The sequence below is a fragment of the Sus scrofa genome, chromosome 3 (genome assembly GCF_054392235.1).
Source record: "Sus scrofa isolate SSC_HxYL_T2T_F1_AM1 chromosome 3, Sscrofa_HxYL_maternal_Yorkshire_Landrace_v2.0, whole genome shotgun sequence".
NCBI lineage: Eukaryota > Metazoa > Chordata > Mammalia > Artiodactyla > Suidae > Sus > Sus scrofa.
Window position 1 is genome coordinate 64,434,424 of NC_139385.1, and position 22,024 is coordinate 64,456,447.

The 22,024-nt window shown below is 47.9% G+C and overlaps 1 protein-coding gene across 50 annotated transcripts in view; it reads right to left on the reverse strand.

The window, feature by feature from the left end:
• The window catches only part of MAP4K4 (mitogen-activated protein kinase kinase kinase kinase 4), a 166,433-nt gene that overhangs the window by 41,720 nt on the left and 102,689 nt on the right, over positions 1-22,024 (reverse strand). For all 50 annotated transcript variants that reach the window (XM_085018558.1, XM_085018557.1, XM_085018553.1 and 47 more), the window contains exons 5-12: positions 20,572-20,682; positions 16,600-16,690; positions 16,038-16,168; positions 14,562-14,616; positions 13,120-13,198; positions 9,053-9,228; positions 5,614-5,686; positions 4,010-4,220 (exon numbers count right to left, since the gene is read on the reverse strand). In XM_085018558.1, coding sequence (XP_084874684.1) covers positions 4,010-4,220; positions 5,614-5,686; positions 9,053-9,228; positions 13,120-13,198; positions 14,562-14,616; positions 16,038-16,168; positions 16,600-16,690; positions 20,572-20,682 — 927 coding nt within the window. The remainder of the gene's footprint in view (positions 1-4,009; positions 4,221-5,613; positions 5,687-9,052; positions 9,229-13,119; positions 13,199-14,561; positions 14,617-16,037; positions 16,169-16,599; positions 16,691-20,571; positions 20,683-22,024) is intronic.

Genomic DNA, 22,024 nt, shown 5'->3' on the forward strand with positions numbered 1-22,024 from the left:
CTTGCACATACCACCAATCCTGGAGTTTTTTGAGAGCAAGGTCTCAAGGAAGCTTTAATAGATGAACTATTTGCTTTTCCCCAAAGACTACTCCTCTCCATTGTGAGGCAACAAATAACATTTGCTGAATTAACATAAGTCTTATGAAATTTAACTAGGAGGAAAATTAAAAAAAAAAAAACCAAACTAGACTGGGGTGCGCAGAACTGAGGGCTTCTGGGAGAGGAGACCCCTGTCGTCTGACAGAGCATGGCTGCAGTTCGGTATGTAAGAGGCGCCCTGGGCTCACAAGTGTGATCTGCCCCACGCACGGGGCCTCCATGTGGGCAGGGGGTGAAGACACACACACAGATGCTGCTTGGGTGAAGGGGTCACCGTGCCTTCCTTCCAGGGTCGCACAACCCAGAAACACATAATAAACATGAGCCATAGTCGGCTCATCTTTTCCAAGCAACCTCCATGCCTTCCTAGTGTTAGAATTGAACCTCAGGACAAATCCCACTTCACAGAAACAAAGTATTTTCTCTTGTTCTACATTCTGCTTTTGATTTCTTCCAGTTCCACCCACATCTCTAAAACTGCGGTCACTTTGGCATCTGCAGAAATGAGAGAAATGAATGTAACCACGTCCTCTTGGTGGAAGAAGAGCAGAGGCGGGAGCTGCCGGGCACATACCCACTGGGCCCCCACAGCCCAGTGACCATGGCAACTCCAGGGCTGAAGACCTGGACAGATCATAAAGTTAAGGGGCTACTCCTTCAAATACCTGCAGAAAATCTGACAGCGGGAAGTCCTGAACATTTATCAGCAGCTGCAGGACAGAAAGGAGAAGAAAGCTGCTGACAGATGACTTGGCCCCATGGGCAGATGCTCAGCCACGTCCCCTGTTCAGCGTCTACAGAGCACACGGCCACCCTCACAAACGGGTGAGTTCAGGTACACAGGGACCTGGATTTTCCCCTTTTCTGTCTTTCGTTTTTAAGAAAAGGAAAAGTCCTAGCTTCAAAGGACCAGTTTGATTTTGTCTTCATCTATGAAGAAAAAAATTTTTCAGTTATTTAAAAAAAAAAAAAGTGCTGCTGTTATCATGGCACCTTTGGTTTCCTAAGAACAGATTTCCCCTATGAAATAATTTTTTTATTTTTATTTTTTTTAAACAAAGTAGCACACCAGACCAATGCATCTTGCTTTTACCAATAATCTGACAGTCCCTGTGAGGTCAAAATGAAGAAGTATAGATTAGGAGACAGGAAACTTAAAAATGTAACAGGTTCAGAACCACATCTGAAGGACAGCCACTAATGCTGCCCAGCTTGGATGACGGATGGGGTTTTCTCCAGGGCATCTCCTGCAGCCTTTCTACTAAACCTAGACGAGGTGGTCACTTCCGTGGGGATCACAGGAGGAGTACGTGGAAGGTACCAGGGCAAGAGTCAATGGAAAGAGCCCAAACCACTGGACTCAATGACCAGATGATGAAATAATTTTCATTTTTGCTCCAAAAATTAAAAAATAAAATAAAAAAGGGAGTAATCACAAACTGGGAGAAAAGGCTGGCCAGGGTGAATAATTTTTATGGGGGAGGGGGGGGGAGACCCACTGGCTGGAGGCAGAGCTCTCCGTGAGCCAAAGCTGTGATGATGCATCAAAGTTGGGAAGGTAACAGGGTAACTGACACTAAAACCTCTTGATGGAGAGAGATCGTTTGTGCTCGGGGCTCTGAATCTGGGTAACACATTTTGAGTGCGCTGAGAAAACGCTGAGCGGCGAAGAGGGAAACCACCCGTGTGAACCTGCAGCATGTGCTCAGCCTCCTCACCCACCCCATCCTCCCAGCACCGTCCAAAAGACACAAGCAAAATGGAAAACCAACGGAAACATCATTTCCGGCAAATGGAGACAGACTTGAAAAGATCTGCAAGGACATCCAACATCTCCAGTTCGAGCAAGAGCCGAGAAAGAGAGAGCAGAGAAATGAGGGAGAGAGCGCGGGAGCAAATTTCACGGAGCGCCAGAAAGGGCAGAGGACACAGCAACCACGCAGGTCTCTTACAGACCAGGGGCTGGAGCGGGACACCCCAGCTGCACACGGGGCTCTGAAACAGCAATGGGGGGGCACAGACTCAGCCCAAGCCCCAGGGGACAGAGTTTGCAGCACTTTCAGAGAAAGTAACATCTGCCCTGTTTCCCTACAGCCTTGACCTGGGACCATTTTTTTGCAGCTGTGATAGAGAGCTTTTATCTCCTTTCCATTTTAATCATCATCTGTCTTCTGAGTGAGGCGGACAGTCTTTATCTACTTGATTAGTAACAAAAGGAATCATTATTCCCCAAACCTTGAATGCCAATAAAGAGCCACAATCATCTATGGCTGAAATATTCCCTGGGATACCTTCTGGGACGTAGCGTGCAGACAATGCTTAATTCCCAGGCTGACGCAGAGGCACTGGGCCACCAAGAACCCAAATCAGTGGGTTCTGCTCTGCTAACACCACCGTTACAGGACCCAGCTCCATCTTTCCTGATTAAGAGGTAAAAGGTGACAGGGAGTCTGAACTTCACTGAGATGCTGAAATTCAAGGGCTCACTGAAGCAGGTCAAGTGCCACGGTCACACTTAGCTAGCAACACTGATTCCCTAGCCTCTATTTAGCTACAGAGCAAATGCCTTTAAAACCTCAGTGTCTTTTCTTGAGGCATGGTTGACCTAACCCCATAACCCTCATTCCCTACTTGGTACAAAGCCTGCATAACAGAAACTTAGCTCACTGTCATTTGGCCTGAAAGCAGTTTCCAGGGCCTGTGTTACAACGAGCTCAAGGGGACCAGCCCTCGGTCCTCCAGGTCACAAACCACCAAACTGCCCTGTGCCATGGACTCAAGGAAAATTCAACCCAGGGTTAGAATGGACAGTGGCGAGTTCTACATAGAGAAGCACTAGAAACAGCTGGAGGCTCAAACTCAAGTGCACTCAGGTACTAAGTCCAGACGGACAAACCTCAGAACCACTTAGGGTCTCTGCTCTTTTCAAAGTCTTAAAATGTTAGAAAAGAGTTTGAAAATAAACCGCAAGTGCCTCCTAAGAGGAAGGTTGTGCCCTGTGTTTTCTTCCACAAGTGCTGCCCAAAAAAACTTCAGTCTCCTTAGTTAGACAAACACTGGTTTTCTAAACTACGGGCAAACAGTGAAGTTTTCAGAATTCAGACTATAAACACACAAAAGGAAACCAAGATTCTTGCCACAAAATGTACCCTAAGTAACCTGGGGAAAAAAAGCATGTGTTTGTTGTTTAAACTCCACTGCACAGTGTATCAACACCTAGCTTTACTGTTGTTTGGGGTCCTTTTTCTGGCCTGAAAGATAAAGGTGAAACAATAAAATTATGAAATTAAGTGGAAACGCTATTATGCACGAGAAATTTGGAGCTATGAAATACACAGGAAAAGGGAGTAAAGAAAAGAAAAATCAAAAGACTCTTTTGAGCCTGATGTGAAATACAGGGAAATGCATCTATGAATTAAAAATAAAAAAGCTCTGGGTAACCACACTGCCACTGTCAATTGTATTGATGAGTTCAAGGGCAGGGAGTACAAAATGCATCCCCCACACAAGTCAGGGGTCCCACTCCAACAGCCAGAGTACAGCACGTGTATTACACCCAAAAGAATTCTTCCCCATCCCTTCCTCTTCAATGCACCTCAAGTTGAGGCATTTGCTTTTTAAAAGACTGAAAGTTAAGGCATTTGTAGAAAAATATTTTTCCTGTGAAAAAGTCTGAAGTGCCAAAAAATTATGGGTCCACAAACATGGACCCCAACGCCAAGAGTGGAAGAGAAATGAGGTCAAACTCGAGCTGGCCTCCAGCGGGGGGCCCTATGGCCCTGGGAACATGGGGTGGGGTGTAACTGAGGCAGGCCCGCCCAGCGCCCACGAGCCGGGACGCCCTGACCTGCAGCAGGGGGACCCCCACCAGGGTGCCCGGAGAACTGCCTGCCGCGCTCCGCTCCTACCTCCTCCAGCCGCCGCCTCTGCTCCTTCTGCTGCTCGATCCGCTTCTGTCTCTCCGCCAGCAGCTGCCGCTTGTACTCCTCCTGCTCCCGGAGCTGCTGCTCCTGGAGGAGCTGCTGCCGCCTCAGAGCCTCCGAGCGCTCCTTGTTCTCCTGCTGCAGCCTCAGGAAGTCCCGCCGCAGTGTCGACTCCCCAGGGACATTGACGATGGAGCTGCAGGGGAAGAGGGCGCTCAGGAGGGCTCCAAGTCTACAGTGGGCTCCGGGAGCCCCGTCCACCCGGGAGCCCCGTTCACCCTCACCTCGCGGCCACCCCAGGAACAGCCAGGCCTAACTTTAAAAGCGTCCACTCTCCACCTGGTTCCTAAACAGCTGAAAACTCAGTCCTGCACGTCTGATAGGACATCTCTACTCAGGAGTCTCCCATCAACTCAACCTGGGCAGTGAGAGGCGGAAACCACCTCCTCCTCCAGGCACCAGCCCTCTGGGACCACCTTCCCCCAGGTCTGCCAGGTGGAAATACTGGAACCACCTTTAGGACTTTCTGTCCCCTTGTCCCCTCCATCGGGCCCACCAGGTCTGGTCCCGAAGCCCCACCCCCTCCCTTCATTCCCAGGGCCAGCAGCTAAGCCCAAGCAGGTCCCCAGGGAGCCATCATGAGACCAATCAAAGGGCATCACTCCCAGCTGGTCTCCCGCTAAGAGTCAGTGCTCCACTTTCAAAACTCCCAGAGCAACACAGACATACATCCCCCTAATCAGCTCTTCATTACATCGCACTCCTAACCCCAAACAGTGACACTGCTCATGAAGTCGCTTCAGACTGTCTACAAATTTTAGTCTCAAATAGATTCTCATCTTCTCCTATATAAGAAGACATGGAGTTTTATTCCAGTACATCCTCTCCTCTCTTGACATGCTCTCTTGAAGTGCCCATTCTCAGAACATGGGTCCCCACACATCTTTTGGCCTGATGCTCCTTCTGTCGCGCTGGTCAGCTCCGTGTGGCTTTGACATGAAGGCGGCCAGCAAGACCATTCCTGGAACCCATCAGTCATCCCTTCCCTGAGCCACTAGGAGGGTCCTGCTACCAAACCTTCGCCCTCTGCCCAAGTGTGCCTTGGGGAGCCAGAGATGACCAAATCAGAGACTCAAAGATAGACTGGGCCTGGAGCGGGCCAGAAGGCACCAGACAGAGGAGGCCACCTGCCAGCACCGTCACTGGGAGGAAGAGCAAAGCAGCCAACCAACGAGTTCTGGGGAGACTGCAGCATTCTCACTGGGGCCCTGCTGGCCCATAAGCAGGGCTATTTCCCACGCTACATGGCATTTCCCATCCACGCCTCCTGGAGTAACAAGGGCCGTGGGGAGCCCCCCGGCCACAGGAGCAGACAGGACCTGCACTTCCAAACGACTGGGGGGCAGGAAGCAATGCCATCTCAGTAAAGAGCCACTGCGTCAGAGCCCCCCCCTCTCCCTGGGGTGCATTTACAGGAGGCTTTGAAAGCACAAAGGGACGGAAGGTGTTAAGGTGCTGCCAAAGCCATTTATACGCCTTCACACCACAGCAGTCTCTCCACCGAAGCAATGGGCAGGGGGCAGCAGTACCTCGGCTCTCCCTCCTGCTCAGGCACTTCCTCCTCCTCTTCCTCACTCCCGCTGTACTCATACTCGGTTTCATCTACAAAGAAAAGGACAGGATAAGCGGGACAGCTCACAGACCATGACACTGTGTGTGCTGGGCAGCGTTTCCGAGGGCAGGACCACTGAAAATAAAACCTATGTTCTTTGAGGAAATACTAACGTGTGAAGCATGTGGCTGGAGGAGGCACAGGACCCACCCACCGAGAGCCGGTCCTCCCCAGGAAGAGCGCCCCCCCATCAAATTCAAGACCATCCCTCCGGGTGCGGGGCCCCTGAAAAGTGATCCAAAAGCATCAGCAAATTCAGAAAGTCTGCTCTGATACCAAAATTTAGAAGAGACTTACCTGCCCAAACTAAGGCAATAAAAGAATCTATTCCGTTATTTTTAGCACGTGGGCATCGCCTTAGAGTACAGCAGAGGCAAAAGTTTACTAGACTGAGAAAAAGTGAAGCCTTAAGTAGGTTTTTAGAACAAACAAACAAACAAAAAAAATCCCATGTTCCCACAAATTATAAAGCTGGATGGACCTAGAGATTATAACACTAAGTGAAGTCAGAAAGACAAAGAACATATGATATTACTTATATGCAGAGTCTAAAATATGATACAAATGAACTAATTTATAAAACAGAAACAGGCTCTATAGACACAGAAAACAGCCTTGTGGTTGCCAAAGGGAAAGTGGAGGGGAGGGATAAACTAGAACTTTGGAATTAGCAGATACAAACTACCATCTATCAAACAGATAAATAACAAAGTCCTACTGCATAGCACAGGGAACGATACTCAATATCCTGTAGTAACCCAAAAGAATCTGGGAGTTCCTGTCGTGGTGCAGTGGTTAACGAATCCGACTACAAACCATGAGGTTGCAGGTTCGATTCCTGGCCTTGCTATGTGCTGTGGTGTAGGTTGCAGATGCGGCTCGGATCCCGAGTTGCTGTGGCTCTGGCGTAGGCCAATGGCTACAGCTCTGATTAGACCCCTAGCCTGGGAACCTCCATATGCCGCGGGAGCGGCCCTAGAAAAGTCAAAAAGACAAAAAAAAAAAAAAGAAAGAAAATAAAAGAAAAGAATCTGAAAAACAACATACATATCTATATAACTGAATCCCTTTGCTGTATGCCAGAAAGTAACACAACATTGTAAATCAACTGCACTTCAATAACAAATAGATGAATAAATGACAACAAAGGCAGAATGATGAAAATAACTGATGAAACTCAACCGCACAAGGAAACAAAGGCTGCTCTGAGACCAGATGAAGCAAAAGCTTCGGCACGAAAAACTTTCATTCCACAGGTTTTCTAAAACGTTCCCGAAAGACAACTGTCCATCTTATTGGGCCCTGCAGGTCACGTGAGCACCTGATCTTCAGGGAGCACTTTCACTCTAATGTCTTGATTGTTTTCTAGCAATCAAATCTAGAAAAGTTGGAGGGATTTATAAGCAAAACATTCGTTTCTAACTTTTGTCAGAGATACGTTAAGTTAAAAATCAGTACATGATAAGAAAAACAAGTCAGAGAGCTAAAATACAGCTTGGTCTGTATCATACAGAATTGTCGATACCTATTATCTATATTTACAAATCCAGTCTACATACATGACCTTACTTCTTTTCTATGCTAGACAACCTAAACTATATCTTAAAGACCTTAAGACTAGGCTAGCTTCCAAGGGAAATGCCAACTTAAATAATCTTGGGAGTCCTTTAAATAGGTAGTGTTCCATTTAAAATTCTGCACTGTGAACTCTTGATTACTAGAGAGAGGCTGAGAGTATCCAGAAGGTGAACAAAGCAGAAAAGCCACTGTGACATGAAGGTAAGAATTCAAGGTGGAGGGCACCCCGTCTGTGTCGGCAAATGTGGGTGACAAGGGACATAGGAGGTGCTCCAGGATAAAAACAGAGGCTCATGCCGGCTGGAGCCAGTGCTCCAGGACTGCTAGCTGATATTAAGCAAGTCATGGGGGGAGTCCCCATCATGGTTCGTTGGAAACAAATCTGACTAGTGTCCATGAGGATGCGGGTTTGACTCCTGGCCTCGCTCAGTGGGTTAAGGTTCTGATGCTGCCATGAGCTGTGGTGTAGGTCAAAGACGAGGCTCAGATCTGGCATTGCTGTGGCTATGGTGCAGGCCAACAGCAGTAGCTCTGATTCGACCCCTAGCCTGGGAACCTCCATATGCTCCAGGTACAGCCGTTAAAAAAAACAAAGAAAGAAAGAAAGCAAACCACAGGGGAGTGATCCCATATGCAAATCACCTTTTCCCAAAAAAGCTTTATTTTCAAAATTTAGTCCACTTCATTACAATTGGATACATAGCTTAATATATAAGGCTTATTACTTTTTTATTTTTGGTCTTTTTGCCTTTTCTAGGGTCACTCCCGTGGCATATGAAGGTCCCCAGGCTAGGGGTCTAATTGGAGCTGTAGCCACAGGCCTACACCAGAGCCACAGCAAGAGCAACGCCAGATCTGAGCCGCGTCTGCGACCTACACCACAGCTCACAGCAATGCCGGATTCTTAACCCACTGAGCGAGGCCAGGGTTTGAACCCGCAACCTCATGGTTCCTAGTCGGATTCGTTAACCACTGAGCCAGGACGGGAACTCCTATAAAACTTATTTTTTATGAAAAAGTTATTATGACCATGAATGATGGTTAACTCTGAATACCAAACCTGTACCAGTGGGAAATGAATACGTGCAAAGCTCAGTACAGGCCTCCAAAGACACCTCTGACCAACTTCTTCACTGACCTGAACTTACTTTTTTTAAGTTTCTTCTTTGGCCTTAAAATTTGAGTGTTCAAAAACATCCATTAACAGGATGCCAGTTACATAGTGCTGTCCTGCAAGTTGCTGTAAGAATCCCCAGAACAGGAAGATCAGTGTGAGCCCCGGGCCCCAGAGAAGAAGGTTTGGGGGAAACGGTGGTGAAGCTGGCCTGCACCTTGCTGGGCAGGAGGAAGAGCTAAACCCAACAGGCGGACACAGAACACATCAGGACAGAAAACCCAGACACTGGGGACAGAGGGGAAGCTTAAGTCATCAGAGGAATGTGTGCTCCTTTGTGCGGTAATGCAAGAAAAGTGGTCAGGCTGCACATGAGGCCCAGGTAACCAATGACAGTGACGTTCACAGCCCTGCGTGACGTGGACAGAACTCAAGGGTCACAATGATGTAAAAAGCAGGACAGCGAAGGTTCGGCCCTGAGGAGGAACAAGACAGCACCCGCCGTGCTGACCAGCAGCAGTGCCCAGCTCACGAAGCTCTGGTCACCCCTATCAGCAGGTGCTAAGCAGAGACAGGCGAGGGGGGCACAAACTCATAGGTGAGAAAGGTTTGCAAAAACCTAAAAGAATACTTTTTAAGATGAAAATACAAACAAGCTTAATACCTTTCTCTCCTCTCTTCTTTCTGGTCCGGTCGATGTGGTCCTTAAGCTGGATTCTAACTTGCCTTTCGTTCGGCTGATCCCTTATAAAAGGATGTTTCAAAAGCTGCTCTGTGGAAGGCCGCTGCATGTAATTCTTCACTAGGCACCCTTCTATAAAACTAAAAAACTTCTTTGACCTAGAAAAGGAAGTAAAAAAGATAATCAAATTTCTACCGCAAAGAGCAAAGCTCCAAAACATCGGTAACTTAACAAGCATGGCAACAGAGGGCTTCAGAATTCACTGTGAGCAACTTTCTGTAAGACTGCAGGAATAAAATGGGAATACAGTAGGTATCACTGGGACGGGAACATCCCTTAAACTGAGCTCAGGGCCTTAAACATGCTCAGGGCCCCAATGTGGCTCGGAGTCACGGCTGCCTATTAATCACATCATCACTGGGCAGAGGAGGTGGGGAGGAAAGGGAGGTGTTTGCTAACAAGAAGGTGACAGAGGAGAGAAGCCTGGGCCCTAGAACACAAGACCAGACACAGGTCAGGAAAGTGACCAAACGCAGGGCTCTTAGACCTCTTAGTATATTTCCATTGGTTTCAAACTCGTTGATGTAGCTGTGCTCTAAGCCTAACGGGCGGAGGCAGAAATGACAGTGCTGAGGAGGGCAGTGACTCTGCTGCCAGTGTTCACCCCATCAGCCGCTTCTGTGTTCCCTGCTACTGCATTTCTGGCTCACAGGAACCCCCTCCCTAGCCTTGGCCGAGACACTCTCACCCACCCTGTCTTCTGAGACTCAGCTCAGACACCCCCTTGGTGGAGAGCCCTTCCCAGCACCACGCCACCCCCCAGGGTCCAAGTCAGGAGCCCTTCTGGGGGGTCTTTGTTTAACACGCTGCACACTTCTCATGGATGTTTGTCTCTTCTGCTGGCTCACAATGGTACAGGTCAGGACCGGTTCATACTTTTCAGTGTCGGCGATGCCCAGCCCTGGGCATGCAGACTATGATGGGCATGTGAGAGGATTTTGTTGAATGGATGAGTTATCCAGTCTTTAAAAACATAATGGAGACAATCAGTTCAGTCCTTTTAGTTCGGTCCTTCCCAATTATTTCACTGCTTTTAAGAATCACTTCTAATGTCTATTTCTATTCAAAATCACTACTTTTGTTCAACAGAAACTGAACTTTCAACAATTTGCGTTTGTTTACACTAGGCTCTATAAGAGATACATGTAGGAGAAAGTGCAGGAAATGTACATGTACACAAGAGCGGGTGTTTAACCTACAGAGGAGGAAAAAAGCAGAACTACCGCCACAGTGGAGCGGGAAGGACATCAAGACAGAGGTGGATGCTGCACCTGCCTAATCTGGGACAGAGAAGCCCTCATTCCAGAGTGACAGAACCATACAAACAAGGAAGCAGAGTACTAGGGATTAACCAGGTGTTTCCTGAGGCTACTGCAAAAGGTGGAAAAGAATTAAAAAAATAGATCAGAGTCAGCTCAGAGAAGGGCCCTCGGCCACTGAAGAGGCTGTGACTTGATCTGCGGTTAAGGAGGAACATGGGTGAGTACACCCGCTGGGGTGGCCGCTCTAACACAGCTTCCCAAAGCCTACTGCCCACAAGGATCATTTAGGGAGTTTATTTAAAAACAAATGCCAGCAACTTTGAAGCTGGAGCCCTAAATTTAAAAATTCCAAGGGGAGGAGTTTTCTGGTGTTGTCACTGTAGTGGCCTGTATCTGCTCCCTGACCTGGAAACTTCCACACACTTCAGGCACCCCCCCCCCCAAAAAAAAAAAAAAAAAAACCTAACATTCCAATCCTAACATGCACTGCTGTGTATGCTTATAGATTAGCATTTGAGCAATCAATGATCTACACTGTATTCTTTAAAATCAACCACCACATTCTGCTGGAAAGAGAGCTCACTGATCATCTATTAAAAGACACTTCTCCAAAAACAGGTATAGGAATACCCATCGTGGACACCGTCAAGGAAGAGGCTTTTTGTGTGCCGTGCTCTGACCCTTTAGGACGCCCAGGTAGAATGAGACAGTGGTGTCTGCCAATGAGGACACACTAGCCATGCTAACGCAGGGAGTCAGGGGAAGAACACAGGAGAATCTACTGTCACCTACGTCCATCCCTTCACACACTGCACCACAGGTAGTACTTAATCCAAATGCAAGTGATGGACAGAATGACCAGAGTGGGGCCAATTGGAAAGACTTACAAACTGTGAAATGCCCCCAAAGATGGAGTTTAAGCTCCCTGTAATAAAATCTGACCAAGAAGAGAAAGGGGAATGAGTGCTGTTTAGTCGAGCATGTGCCCTGCAGCCCATTCCCTGTTGACATGCACCATCACAGTGGTTTCTCAGGATGACTGCAGTTACCATGGTTTTTGCTTTTGAAGTTGGAGACCCATTTAATGTGGACCCTCAAGGCCTGGGCAGAGTGGGGAGCCTCCAGAAACTGGTCAGGCAAAAGGGGCAGGGGCAGGCCCATAACTGGCCCAGGCACACCAAGGCCAGCACCAGGAGAGTGGCCTGGGAAGGCAGAACCCCCAGGAGATCCACAGGCCTAGCCTTGAGAAGGTACCTAAGCCAGGCGGCAAGTGCTCAGGCCAGAACCCAACTGGGGCTCCCCGAGCCTAGGGGTTGGCTTTGCTGGGGCCCCTGAGCTGCTGCTGTAACTCAAGGTGCCTCTGCAGGCTGGATCCCAGCAGCTCTCGGAGGTGCCCGTGGAGGTGCTCATTCTCTCCATGTGTCCAGACGGGAGTTGATTTGGTCCCACATGGAGCTGATGGCAGCGAATTCTGCTTCCCTGAAGCTGCTGTCCTCACCTTCTGCCCCAATGTACCTGCCCAGGTAGCTGCTGGGGTCTGACAATGCAGGCTCGGGTGCCACTAGGGCCATGTGACAACAGAACTCAGTGATGCTCACACTGGCAGTTATCATGCTTTGATACAGAAGACCAAGTGGGGCTAAAATCACTGCAACCGTGTGGCCTTAAAGACCCTCCCCAAGGACTGGCCGGTGGAAGCAGACCTCAGCCACCTGGGGCCCAAGGTAGATAAAGACAGGATGAAGGACAGAGGAGACCTGCCAGCAGACAAAGGTGGAGAGAGGATGGCAAGGAGACTGGGAAAGGACAGCAAGTGGAGGGGAAACAGTGAGCCCGTCCACCCACGGGCGGGACGGAGACTCCAGGTCTTCAGAGAAGAAAGAGTGGACAAAACGGCATGACACTGCGTCCAAGAGAGGAGGAGGCAAAGCTGCAAGGAGTCACCTACATCAGAATTAAGAGCCCGAGGAATCAGCACCTAAGAGGAGACACCAACGAGAAGACTCCCAGGAATAGTTTTGGAAAGAAAAACCTGGGGCAAGCACAATGGACGGCCAAGCCTCAGAGACGGGGAGCAAAGGCAGGAGGAACCACACAAGAGGTAGGAACCCATAGGAAGGGACTCTGAAAAGCTCAGGACGGAACAAGCAGGCAGAGTCCTCATGCAGAAGACAAAGCACTGCCCTCTCCCTTCCAGCACATCCCCTCTGGCGCTTTCGTCCCAGAAGGTGGTCACCAATGCCCCCCTCTGCCCCCATCAATTCTGCTCAGTAGCCCAGAGGGGACCACTCCCTCCACACGCACTGCTGGGCCTGCTGGGATGTCAACATTCAGCCCTAAGGACAGTTTATGCTTCCATGACGTTTAAAATGCCATTTCAACTGAAGACTTCAAGTACGTCGGCTTTGCTTTTTAATGTTAAGACACGTAGAACTACGTAACATTGAAAGGTGTGTTTCAGTATTAAAGTGGAACCTTCTTCTTTAACCATGTTTGGGTGTTTCATAAGGTCACTTGTCGCTGTTTTATAATTCAACGGCTATTAACCAAAGGAAAAAAAAATTACAAAATAAACCAATACAACTTTTAACTGGTGTCTTACAGCTCTGACTCTTGTGTTCTTTGGGAGTCAGAACGGCCAGACTTTTGCCTTAAGGTAAAACTAAAAGGGAACAACTCTTTTTAAGGGAGAGAACAACCACCACCACAGCAAAGCACACAGCTCACCATTTTTTGGACTTCAGCCGGGGAGGAGGGTTTCTGGGGATGAGGAACAGGGCTCTCATCGGGTGCATGTCGCAGAGAGCTGGGGAGAGGAGATGCAGAGGTCAGTGTCACTCACGTCACCAGGGCTCCGTCATGGCATCGCGTGCTCTGCCCAATGTGTCACCCCTACCCCTTACGTCAGGCAGTCCAGACCCCGAGTCCCCACTGAGACACAGTAGAGGGTGGGGAGGACAAGAGTAAGAACAAATACAACTTCAAGAGGTCCCGGGGCAGTCTGCCTAAACCGAAGGTGAATACTGATCCAAGGTCCTAAAGGGGCTGACTGTCTCTAAAATGACAATGAACATCACTTTATGCTCACAGGGTGACTGTGAGGATTAATGTGGATGCTGCCTGGCAGGGCCCTTGCATAATGCCTGGGACACAGTGAGCACTACGTCCTCCATAAATGCTCGTTGTTATTGCTAGTGACACCACGAAAGAGCAAAAGGGGGGGGGGGGGGCACGGGACGCTGCAATTGTTCACGTCTGTGCAATTACATTTGCACTCCGATCACAATGAAGCACCTGAGGTGCACGTGCGCACACAAATATGTCATGACAGGCATTTCTGTGTGTTGATTCACCTTCATGAGGACCTGACAAGACAGCTGGGAAATGGGGGCCAAAGAAAAAGGAAGTACCATTCCCACTGTGAAAGAAAACTGCAACAAAGGGCCAGGCAGCACTTTCTCAGGGGACACAAGGTGACCAAGACAGACAGCCACTGCTGGAGTACAAACTGATCCTCAGCTGTGGGATACACCTTTTTTTCATTCATTCAACAAACACTTCTCAGCAGCAACTATCCATTGGACAGTTATACATTCTCTGTGTACACCTTTTTTTAAAGGGGGGTAGGGGGACCAGCAGAAAAGGCCATATTTCCCTTTGTTCTCCGCAATTCTACCCCATCACTGAATAAAATTCAATTTCATGAAGCTGTCATTGATTTAATCCAAAGCAGAAGCAAAACTTCATAGGTAATCCCCCCAAAAAAAGAAAATCATTCTACAGATAAAAAGTTATCCCTCTATTTACAAAGTCAAAACATAAGTAATAATGAAATTGCCTGTTAGGACCTGTTTCAATAAATATTAAGTTTCAACTGTAAAAAGAAAACTTACTGCCTATTATCTGATGTCAGAATAATTGCAGGTCACATATCTGATTACAACTTAAATAAAACATAATGTAACCGACGAACCTCAGGGAAATCTTCAAAGGGAATAATGCAGGTCAAAAATTCCCTCTACGTCAGAAACTCCACTGGACTTATGATTCCTTCATTTGACCACCCTACCAGGAGCAGCTTTATCCATGAAGCCAGCCTTTTAGAAGACTTGAGACTAGGTTTAAGCTACACAGAACCACTGGGCTAAAAAGGAACACAGGCTACTTACGGGGAGCGCCTTCTGCCATCTCAATGGCCGTGATGCCGCAAGACCACAAGTCACTCTGCAGAACAAAGCAGGACGTTAGGCCACCATCTCAGCTGTGAGGGCACCAACTCACCCCTGCTGATCATACACACCAATAACATAAATGCCTCCTTTGAGGCATAAACCAAAGGGCAGTTCGCCAGGAAATTAAAAGCACAAACATATCTGGAAGAATACCTTCCAAATGAATGAACCAATGATGCAATAAAGGTAAAGCTGATTGTTAACGGGAACCACTGGTATCTGTGATGGAATTGAGAGGGCCCCCATAACAGCTTCTCTCTCCCTGCCCACTGCAGGCTTCACAGTTCAATGCTGCTTCATTTCTTCACAAGTATTCAATGATTTAGACTTCTAGCCCAGATCGATGTTTGTTCTTATGGTTTCTGATAAGATCTCAAACTTAACTAAGAGGTTAAAGGTTTAAAAGTTAGACAGTACTTTTTATGGAAGGTCCACAGCTGAATTAATAAAAGCCACCCTCACGCACTAAATGGACTTGCACGGCTCCCTCCACACAATCTTTCTGTATTAATTTTAAAACCTGAATTTTAACTTTATTTCCTATTCAATGTAAATTCCATGAGGGCAGGCATTTTTGTCTCTTTTATTCACCTTTGTTTCCCCAGAATTATGACTACCATGTGTTAGGCACTCAATATACACTGGATGAGAGATGAAGTTATATCAGCCAATTTGCTAAAATCCAAACAAGATTTTCTAAAATCTAGCTGACAGTTACCCTCATTAGCCTTCTTTGGTTTAGAAGCTATCCTAACAAACAAATTACCTAAAGTTGCTCATTTTAAGAATTTTCCTAAATACACCGGCAAGTGTTAAGATATGAACTTAATTATGAAAATCACTAATAAGTACATCAACCACTCTCATTTAATTAAGGGAAGAGAATTTTTTAAAAGTAGTTTCCATAAACACATTCAACCTGAGTCTGACCAAGAGGGAGTTTACATCAGGATCAAAAGGTGCATTACTGATACCAGTCCCTAGAGGTCACTCTAACAGTTTAAATAGACTTGGGACCAAGACAAAGCTGCAATGCTCTTCAACAACAAAGTTCATACAGATGAAGCCATTGCTTTATACTGACAATATCTTTAAAATAATATCTGATTATAATCTACTCTTCAAGATAAAAAGAAGAGCAAACAGGGCAGAAGCATTTAATTTGCTCTGGACAAAAATTTCTACAAACAGCAGAGTGACCCCCACAGCCTGCCCTGCCATCAAAGCAGCATCTCACTTAGTGACAAAACGGAGGTGATGTAGAATGGACCAAAACAAGCTCAAAATACTGTCCCAGCAGATGTGCCCCGGCAGTTCTCACTGATACAGCACAGGGGGCGGGGACAAAAAGGACACATGCCAAGGCAGAGACCCTCCCCGCCCCCACCCGGAACGGCAGGGCCAGCACCTTACCCTGTAGTCGTAGGTGGCATCAGGGTTCTCGTCACAGGCAATGACCTCGGGGGCCATCCAGTAGGGGGTGCCTATGAACGTGTTCCTCCTCCCCACCGTCCTGTCCAACTGTGCGCTCACGCCAAAGTCCACTGTGGCAGTGAAGGATAGGAAGAGGTGCACAGTGAACACAAGGAGGAAGCAGGTGGAGAAATGTCAGAACAGGGGCCTTGAGAGTAAACCTGTGTAGACACTCGAGCTTTCCCCCACACGGTGAGGAGCCTCCTCTCCAGAGTAGAGCCAGCAAGTCGCTCCACCAGCCTGAAAGTTTCCGGGAAGCCTGGAAACCGCCACCCCCGCCCCCGAACTTCCCAACTGCGATCCCCCAGGAGGGACTTCTGGGTGAGCCAGGAGCATGGGGAAGGGGTCTGGCAGCCGGGCCACTCAGGGAGCCCAGCTCCCACCTCTTGCACAAGACAGAAGCACCTTGTGGGGAGCGCCAGCGTTCTCCGCTAACGCTCACAGCGCGGAGGCTGCTGGCCGGGGGGCATGCACCGGACTACGTGGCGAGCCCATCACCTACCAAGTTTCACCTCTGCGTTCTCCGTCAGCAATACATTCTGGCCCTTGATGTCCCGGTGAATCACGTGATGGATGTGGAGATGTGCCAGTCCCTGAGCAAGAAAGACAGATCTGGATTTGGTTCTTTGTCACTCTGAGTATAAATAACTGAATGCACACACAGGCCAAAAGTCTCTGCGAACCGTCCTGAGAACGTACAATTCAATGTCAGTGCATTTCCAGGAACAATCACCAGTGACGCCCCCAAGCAGAGAGAGGCACCCCCATCCCAGTGAGGCGGGGCCTGGGTGGGGGAGGGGTGACCACTTTCCTGCTGCTCCCTGAAGACTGGCTTTTAGATGACGGTTTGCAACGTCGCTGCTGTAATTTGGGCTATTTGTGTACAGGGTGGTTCCTTTCCCACTCTGCATGCCTGTCTTGCAGTGGGTGATCAGGGGGCCTATATGAACTACATGTGCCCCGGGAGAAAGCCAAAGGGAAGGTGGGCTTTAAAGTCTAGCCCTTGAACCCTGCCTGGTTTTCCCACCAAAGAGCAAAAAAAAAATTGCTAACTAGTGATCCACCCCACGTGTAAAACAATTCTGCCATCAAAAGAGCTTTATATTTAAATAAAGTATCTTTCTTTCCCAAGGATGTAAATCCTACTGGGCATGGAGCACTTTCTGATGCCCCTGTATCTGGAAGGAAGCCCAGAGCATGCCTCTGATGAGAGGTGGTGGGAGTTCGCCTCCAAATATGGCCAGAAAGACAAAAAGCCGTCATTCTCACAACTCATGCACTGGCTCTATCTTTAGCTCGAGAAGCCAAATCTATAGCCTGCCTCCTTCAGATACAAGCAGCCTATTAACTCCAAAATGCCACAGTGCAAAAAAGGGTTGACCAGAAATAAGAGTTTGATTTTTCCAGTTTAATTTTTTGTGGGGTTTTATTGTTATTATTACTTTGAAGGATATGAATTAAACACAATGGCTGCCCTAGAACACTAATTTCCCTAACACGGAGGGTCTCTAAAATCATTTACTATCTGCTTTGAAATAGAACAGAGCCTACCTGATGGCTCAGTGTCCTTTCCCACCTCCCCGGCTGGGTGGTGTCATACCACAAAGCACCGAAAGCACATGGCAGCTCCGTGCTAGAGTGGGAAAGAAAGTCCCCCCATCCAGCATAATGCAGGAGGTGGTGGTGGGGGGGACACACTGCAGCTTCCCTCATTCCTACTGTCTTCCTTCAGTTCACTTTTTATTCTCTTTCACAAACCCCTTTCTTACACTTTTCTAGAATTATCTCAGCAGCAAACATTAAGCAGCCACATCTTCTCAAGTGTGGCCTGCATGTACTCTGCTTCCTTTCGAGGAATTTCTGTCCCGAGGCTACCAAGCCGGGGAGTGGATGCTGCCTGTGTCTGACGGCTCTCACTCCACGTGACCCTGAGCTGTGATCATTGTGAAGGAGGACACGTGCTTCCTGCAAGAAGGACCCAGGAGGATGGGAGTGTGCTCCTCCTTGACAATACGTAAGCCACCACTGCTCCTCCTCAGCAGAGATGAAAATGCAACACACAGTAAGCACCTACCCAAGAGCAAAGGGATCCATGTTCAAAACCAGGAAACGTTCTCCTATGGCTCCATCATAAGAGGTCACAGAACAAAGAAGCCATCAAAGGCTGTCCTTCAGTGCCAGCTGGGCAAGGCCGCTCGTGCCCTTACTCAGTGTGCACGAGGCTGGTTTCTAGGAAAACTCAAAGCCTCCATGTGCATGCTGAGTGTGGACATGGGCTGGAAGGAACACGTGGTTTCGCTGGTGAGTCTTGGGGTCTAGAGGCCTTGGTGGGCCAGCCCACGAGAGCTACTCTATTGGCGTCTGAGGCCTATACGCCAGTGACGATCGACCGTCTAAGAGCTTAACTGAGCAGCACCTGAATCTAATATCCACAAGGGACAAGGACATTTTGCCACTAGAGAAGCTCCCTCCCCCGGCAGGTCCTTGGGATGCAGGTGGATTGGCTTCCTTTACCAGGAGAGCTCACCCTCTCACCGCACTGCTCTCTTTACCAAACTGTCTCTGCTAACAGCCAACAAACACACATTAGTGTTTGATACCAACTCTCCTAGACGCTCTTGGTTGAATTTAGTTCATTTGGACTTTTGTCGTAGGAAAAATTTCCATTCTGGACAAAGGGTAGGTGAAGGAAACTCTGGTCTCAGCACCCAATGGGGTGGAAGACATTTGCTGCATCTGGAAGGACGGCCACTGAACTGCTATGTTCATGACCCTCCAAGGCCTCGAACAACCTGGGCTTCTTGCAAATGCTGAGATCACAGTGGTAAAACAGCGAAATATATACCCACATGCTTCGTTAAATGAGTCATGTACACGAAAAGTCATTAATTCTCCTAAAGACGGCACTTCCCTCCTAGGACTGGGATCTGCATTTTTACAGATGAAGGAAGTCAGGCCTGAAAACTGAGTAATGTGGCCGGGGTCTTGTAGAAGGTTTGGAGCAGAGACAGGACTCAGCCCAGAGTCTGACTCCCTCAAGGGTCCACACTCTCAGCCACCGCTCTCTCCTGCCCACCCGGCTAAGAGTCTTCATTATCAGGACAATAGACACATCTGCCCAGTCACTGACCGCCCTCACGGGGGAGTAGGATGGGGTACTCAGCTCCCCACCTGCAGGCTCCCAGAATTATAAAAGAAACCTGATGTTTTTATACTGAAATCTGAACGTGACTGTAAAGAGACAGGTCTTCCACGTCACCCTCTCAATTAGTTTTCTTAAGGCAACTGTCCATCTCCAAGGGCTCCAAAAAATACCTAAAAAGAAATTCAAACTACCTCTATGAATTCTAGAGGGCAGGTTTTTCTTTTCATTTTCTGCCCCTTTTAGAGCCACACCTGCAGAATGTTAAAGTTCCCAGGCTAGGGGTTGAATCAGAGCTGCAGCTGAGGCCTACACCACAGCCACAGCCACACTGGGTCAGAGCTGCATCTGCAACCTACACCACAGCTCACGGATCCTTAACCCACTGAGCGAGGCCAGGGATGGAACCTGTGTCCTCATGGATACTATGTCAGGTTCTTAACCCACTGAGCCACAACAGGAACTCAAATGCATTTTTCCTTAAACCTGCAGTCTTCCAGAAAACTTAAAATATAAAAGGCAGAGTAAATTTATCTACAAAAATAAAGTAACATTTTACATTTGTAGAGTAACACAAGAATTAAGATTTCAGTTCATTTGCATAGCCTTTTACTTTTTAAAATTGTCAGATAAATAGAAATCCACTCGAATAACAGAAGTATGTAATGTAGGGGTAGAGAGAAAATCAGCGATGGATGACCAAAAGGCAAGAGGCCCACTGACGACTCATGTGTACTTTTCAAATACGGACTTTTCAAACACTGCCAGTGCTGTCAGGATGGCTCTACTACTGAAAGGGGTCATCTAGAAGCTCCTAAACAGTAGTTTAAGTTCAGAAACTTGCTCTAAGGTCACAAACCAGCTTTCCAATTGGCTATAAATAACATTAAACATTAGAACTTTTTCTCATAAATACTGCAACAGACTTTAACAGCTGACACCCAAGTCCAAAAGACAATTTTGAAAGCCAGCATTGAGCATCATTACAGTGATTTATAAGTTTAGACAGGGGAGTCCCATAAGCACCAGAGTTAGTTTCTCCTCCCCTCCACTCTTTCTTTTTAATAACTTGAATTTGGGGAAATAGCAAAAAATAAACAAACAAAAAAACCCCACAACCACTACCTATTTAAGTCTCATTTCTTTCAACTATTTGCCAGAGTCCAAACTACGATGGAGCTTCGGCTCTCAAAGTCAGCTAGGGATGCAGACCCTTGGCTGTCCTGAAAAGAATCATCTGCAAAGCAGCATCTAAAGAGCAGCAACCCAGGGGGCAGGGAACACGGAGGAGGAAAAACATGCACGAACGCCCTGGCCACGCCCCCTGCTTACCCTCAGGATCTCCCGGGAGATGTAGGCAATCCAGTCCTCCTTGAGCGTGTTGCCCTTGGTGTTCTTCACGAGGTCTGTGATGGACCCGGCCCCGCAGAACTCCATAACAAGCTGGAGGGAGAGCAGACACACTTCGGCCACCACGTCCTGGACTGTGGTCTGCAACTTGCAAATCCCAGCCTGCGCGGGGCCCCTGGCCCCGCCCTCCGTACTTAGCAGTCCCTCGCCGGAGCTCTGGGGAGGCACCCAGTTCATCTCGCCCCTCGACAGTTTCTGCAGGGACGGGTGCAGGGACGGGAACCCAGGAGCCCGGGGTCCCTCGTGTCCCACAGCGCAGCCCTGCAGAGGGGTCCTCCTCCCCCGAGCTCAAGCAGGGGCAGACGGTTTGTTCCTCATCTATGCCCATGATCAGAAATCTGATCCAGATACTTCCTATCCAGCGTTCTCAGTCCCCAGTGTCCAGAATGTTCTATTATTCACACACTGTAATCCCCGAACTATTCTACATTAACTGGGTTTAGTACCAAAGAGAAATGCTGTTTTTAAGCAGCATGTATTTTTTTTTTTTTTTTTTTTTTTTGGTCTTTTTGCTATTTCTTTGGGCCGCTTCCGCAGCATATGGAGGTTCCCAGGCTAGGGGTCTAATCGGAGCTGTAGCAACCGGCCTACGCCAGAGCCACAGCAACACGGGATCCGAGCCGCGTCTGCAACCTACACCACAGCTCACGGCACGCCGGATCGTTAACCCACTGAGCAAGGGCAGGGACCGAACCCGCAACCTCATGGTTCCCAGTCGGATTCGTTAACCACTGCGCCACGACGGGAACTCCAGCATGTATTTTTTTTAAGACCTTATCTTAATGTCTGAACAATATGAACACAAGTTGTATTAAGGGACTTAGATAACGAACTATTCTAAAATTTTAATTATGTTTGGATATAGGCAATGGATGTAAAGGTAACTGTTTCCCTTTTACTTTCTGAATTTTGCAAATTTTCTCTAATAGCTTTTTTTTTTTGATGGTTAACACCCAGGGCATATGGATGTTCCCAGGCCAGGAACTGAATCCAAGCTGCAGCAATTATACCGCAGCTGTGGCAATGCTAGATCCTTTAGCCCACCACACCAGGCCAGGGATCGAACCCAAGCCTCCTCAGCCGCCTGAGCCACTGCAGTCGGATTTTTAACCCACTGTGTCACAGCAGGAACTCCTCTAATAGCTTTTGTAGAAATTAGAGGGAGCATTAATCTACCTGCTCTTTAAGTCCAGTACCTCTGCCATAACTAATGGGATAACGACAGATCTGACACTATCTCAGTGTCACCATCTTGAATATAAACATGTCCAATAGGAGATAAGGTTTTGACTGTGTCAATTTTATAAATTTCCTGGAAATTCACTGTTCTGAAGTAACTATTATCATTAATGTTATTAATAAATTACTGAATTTA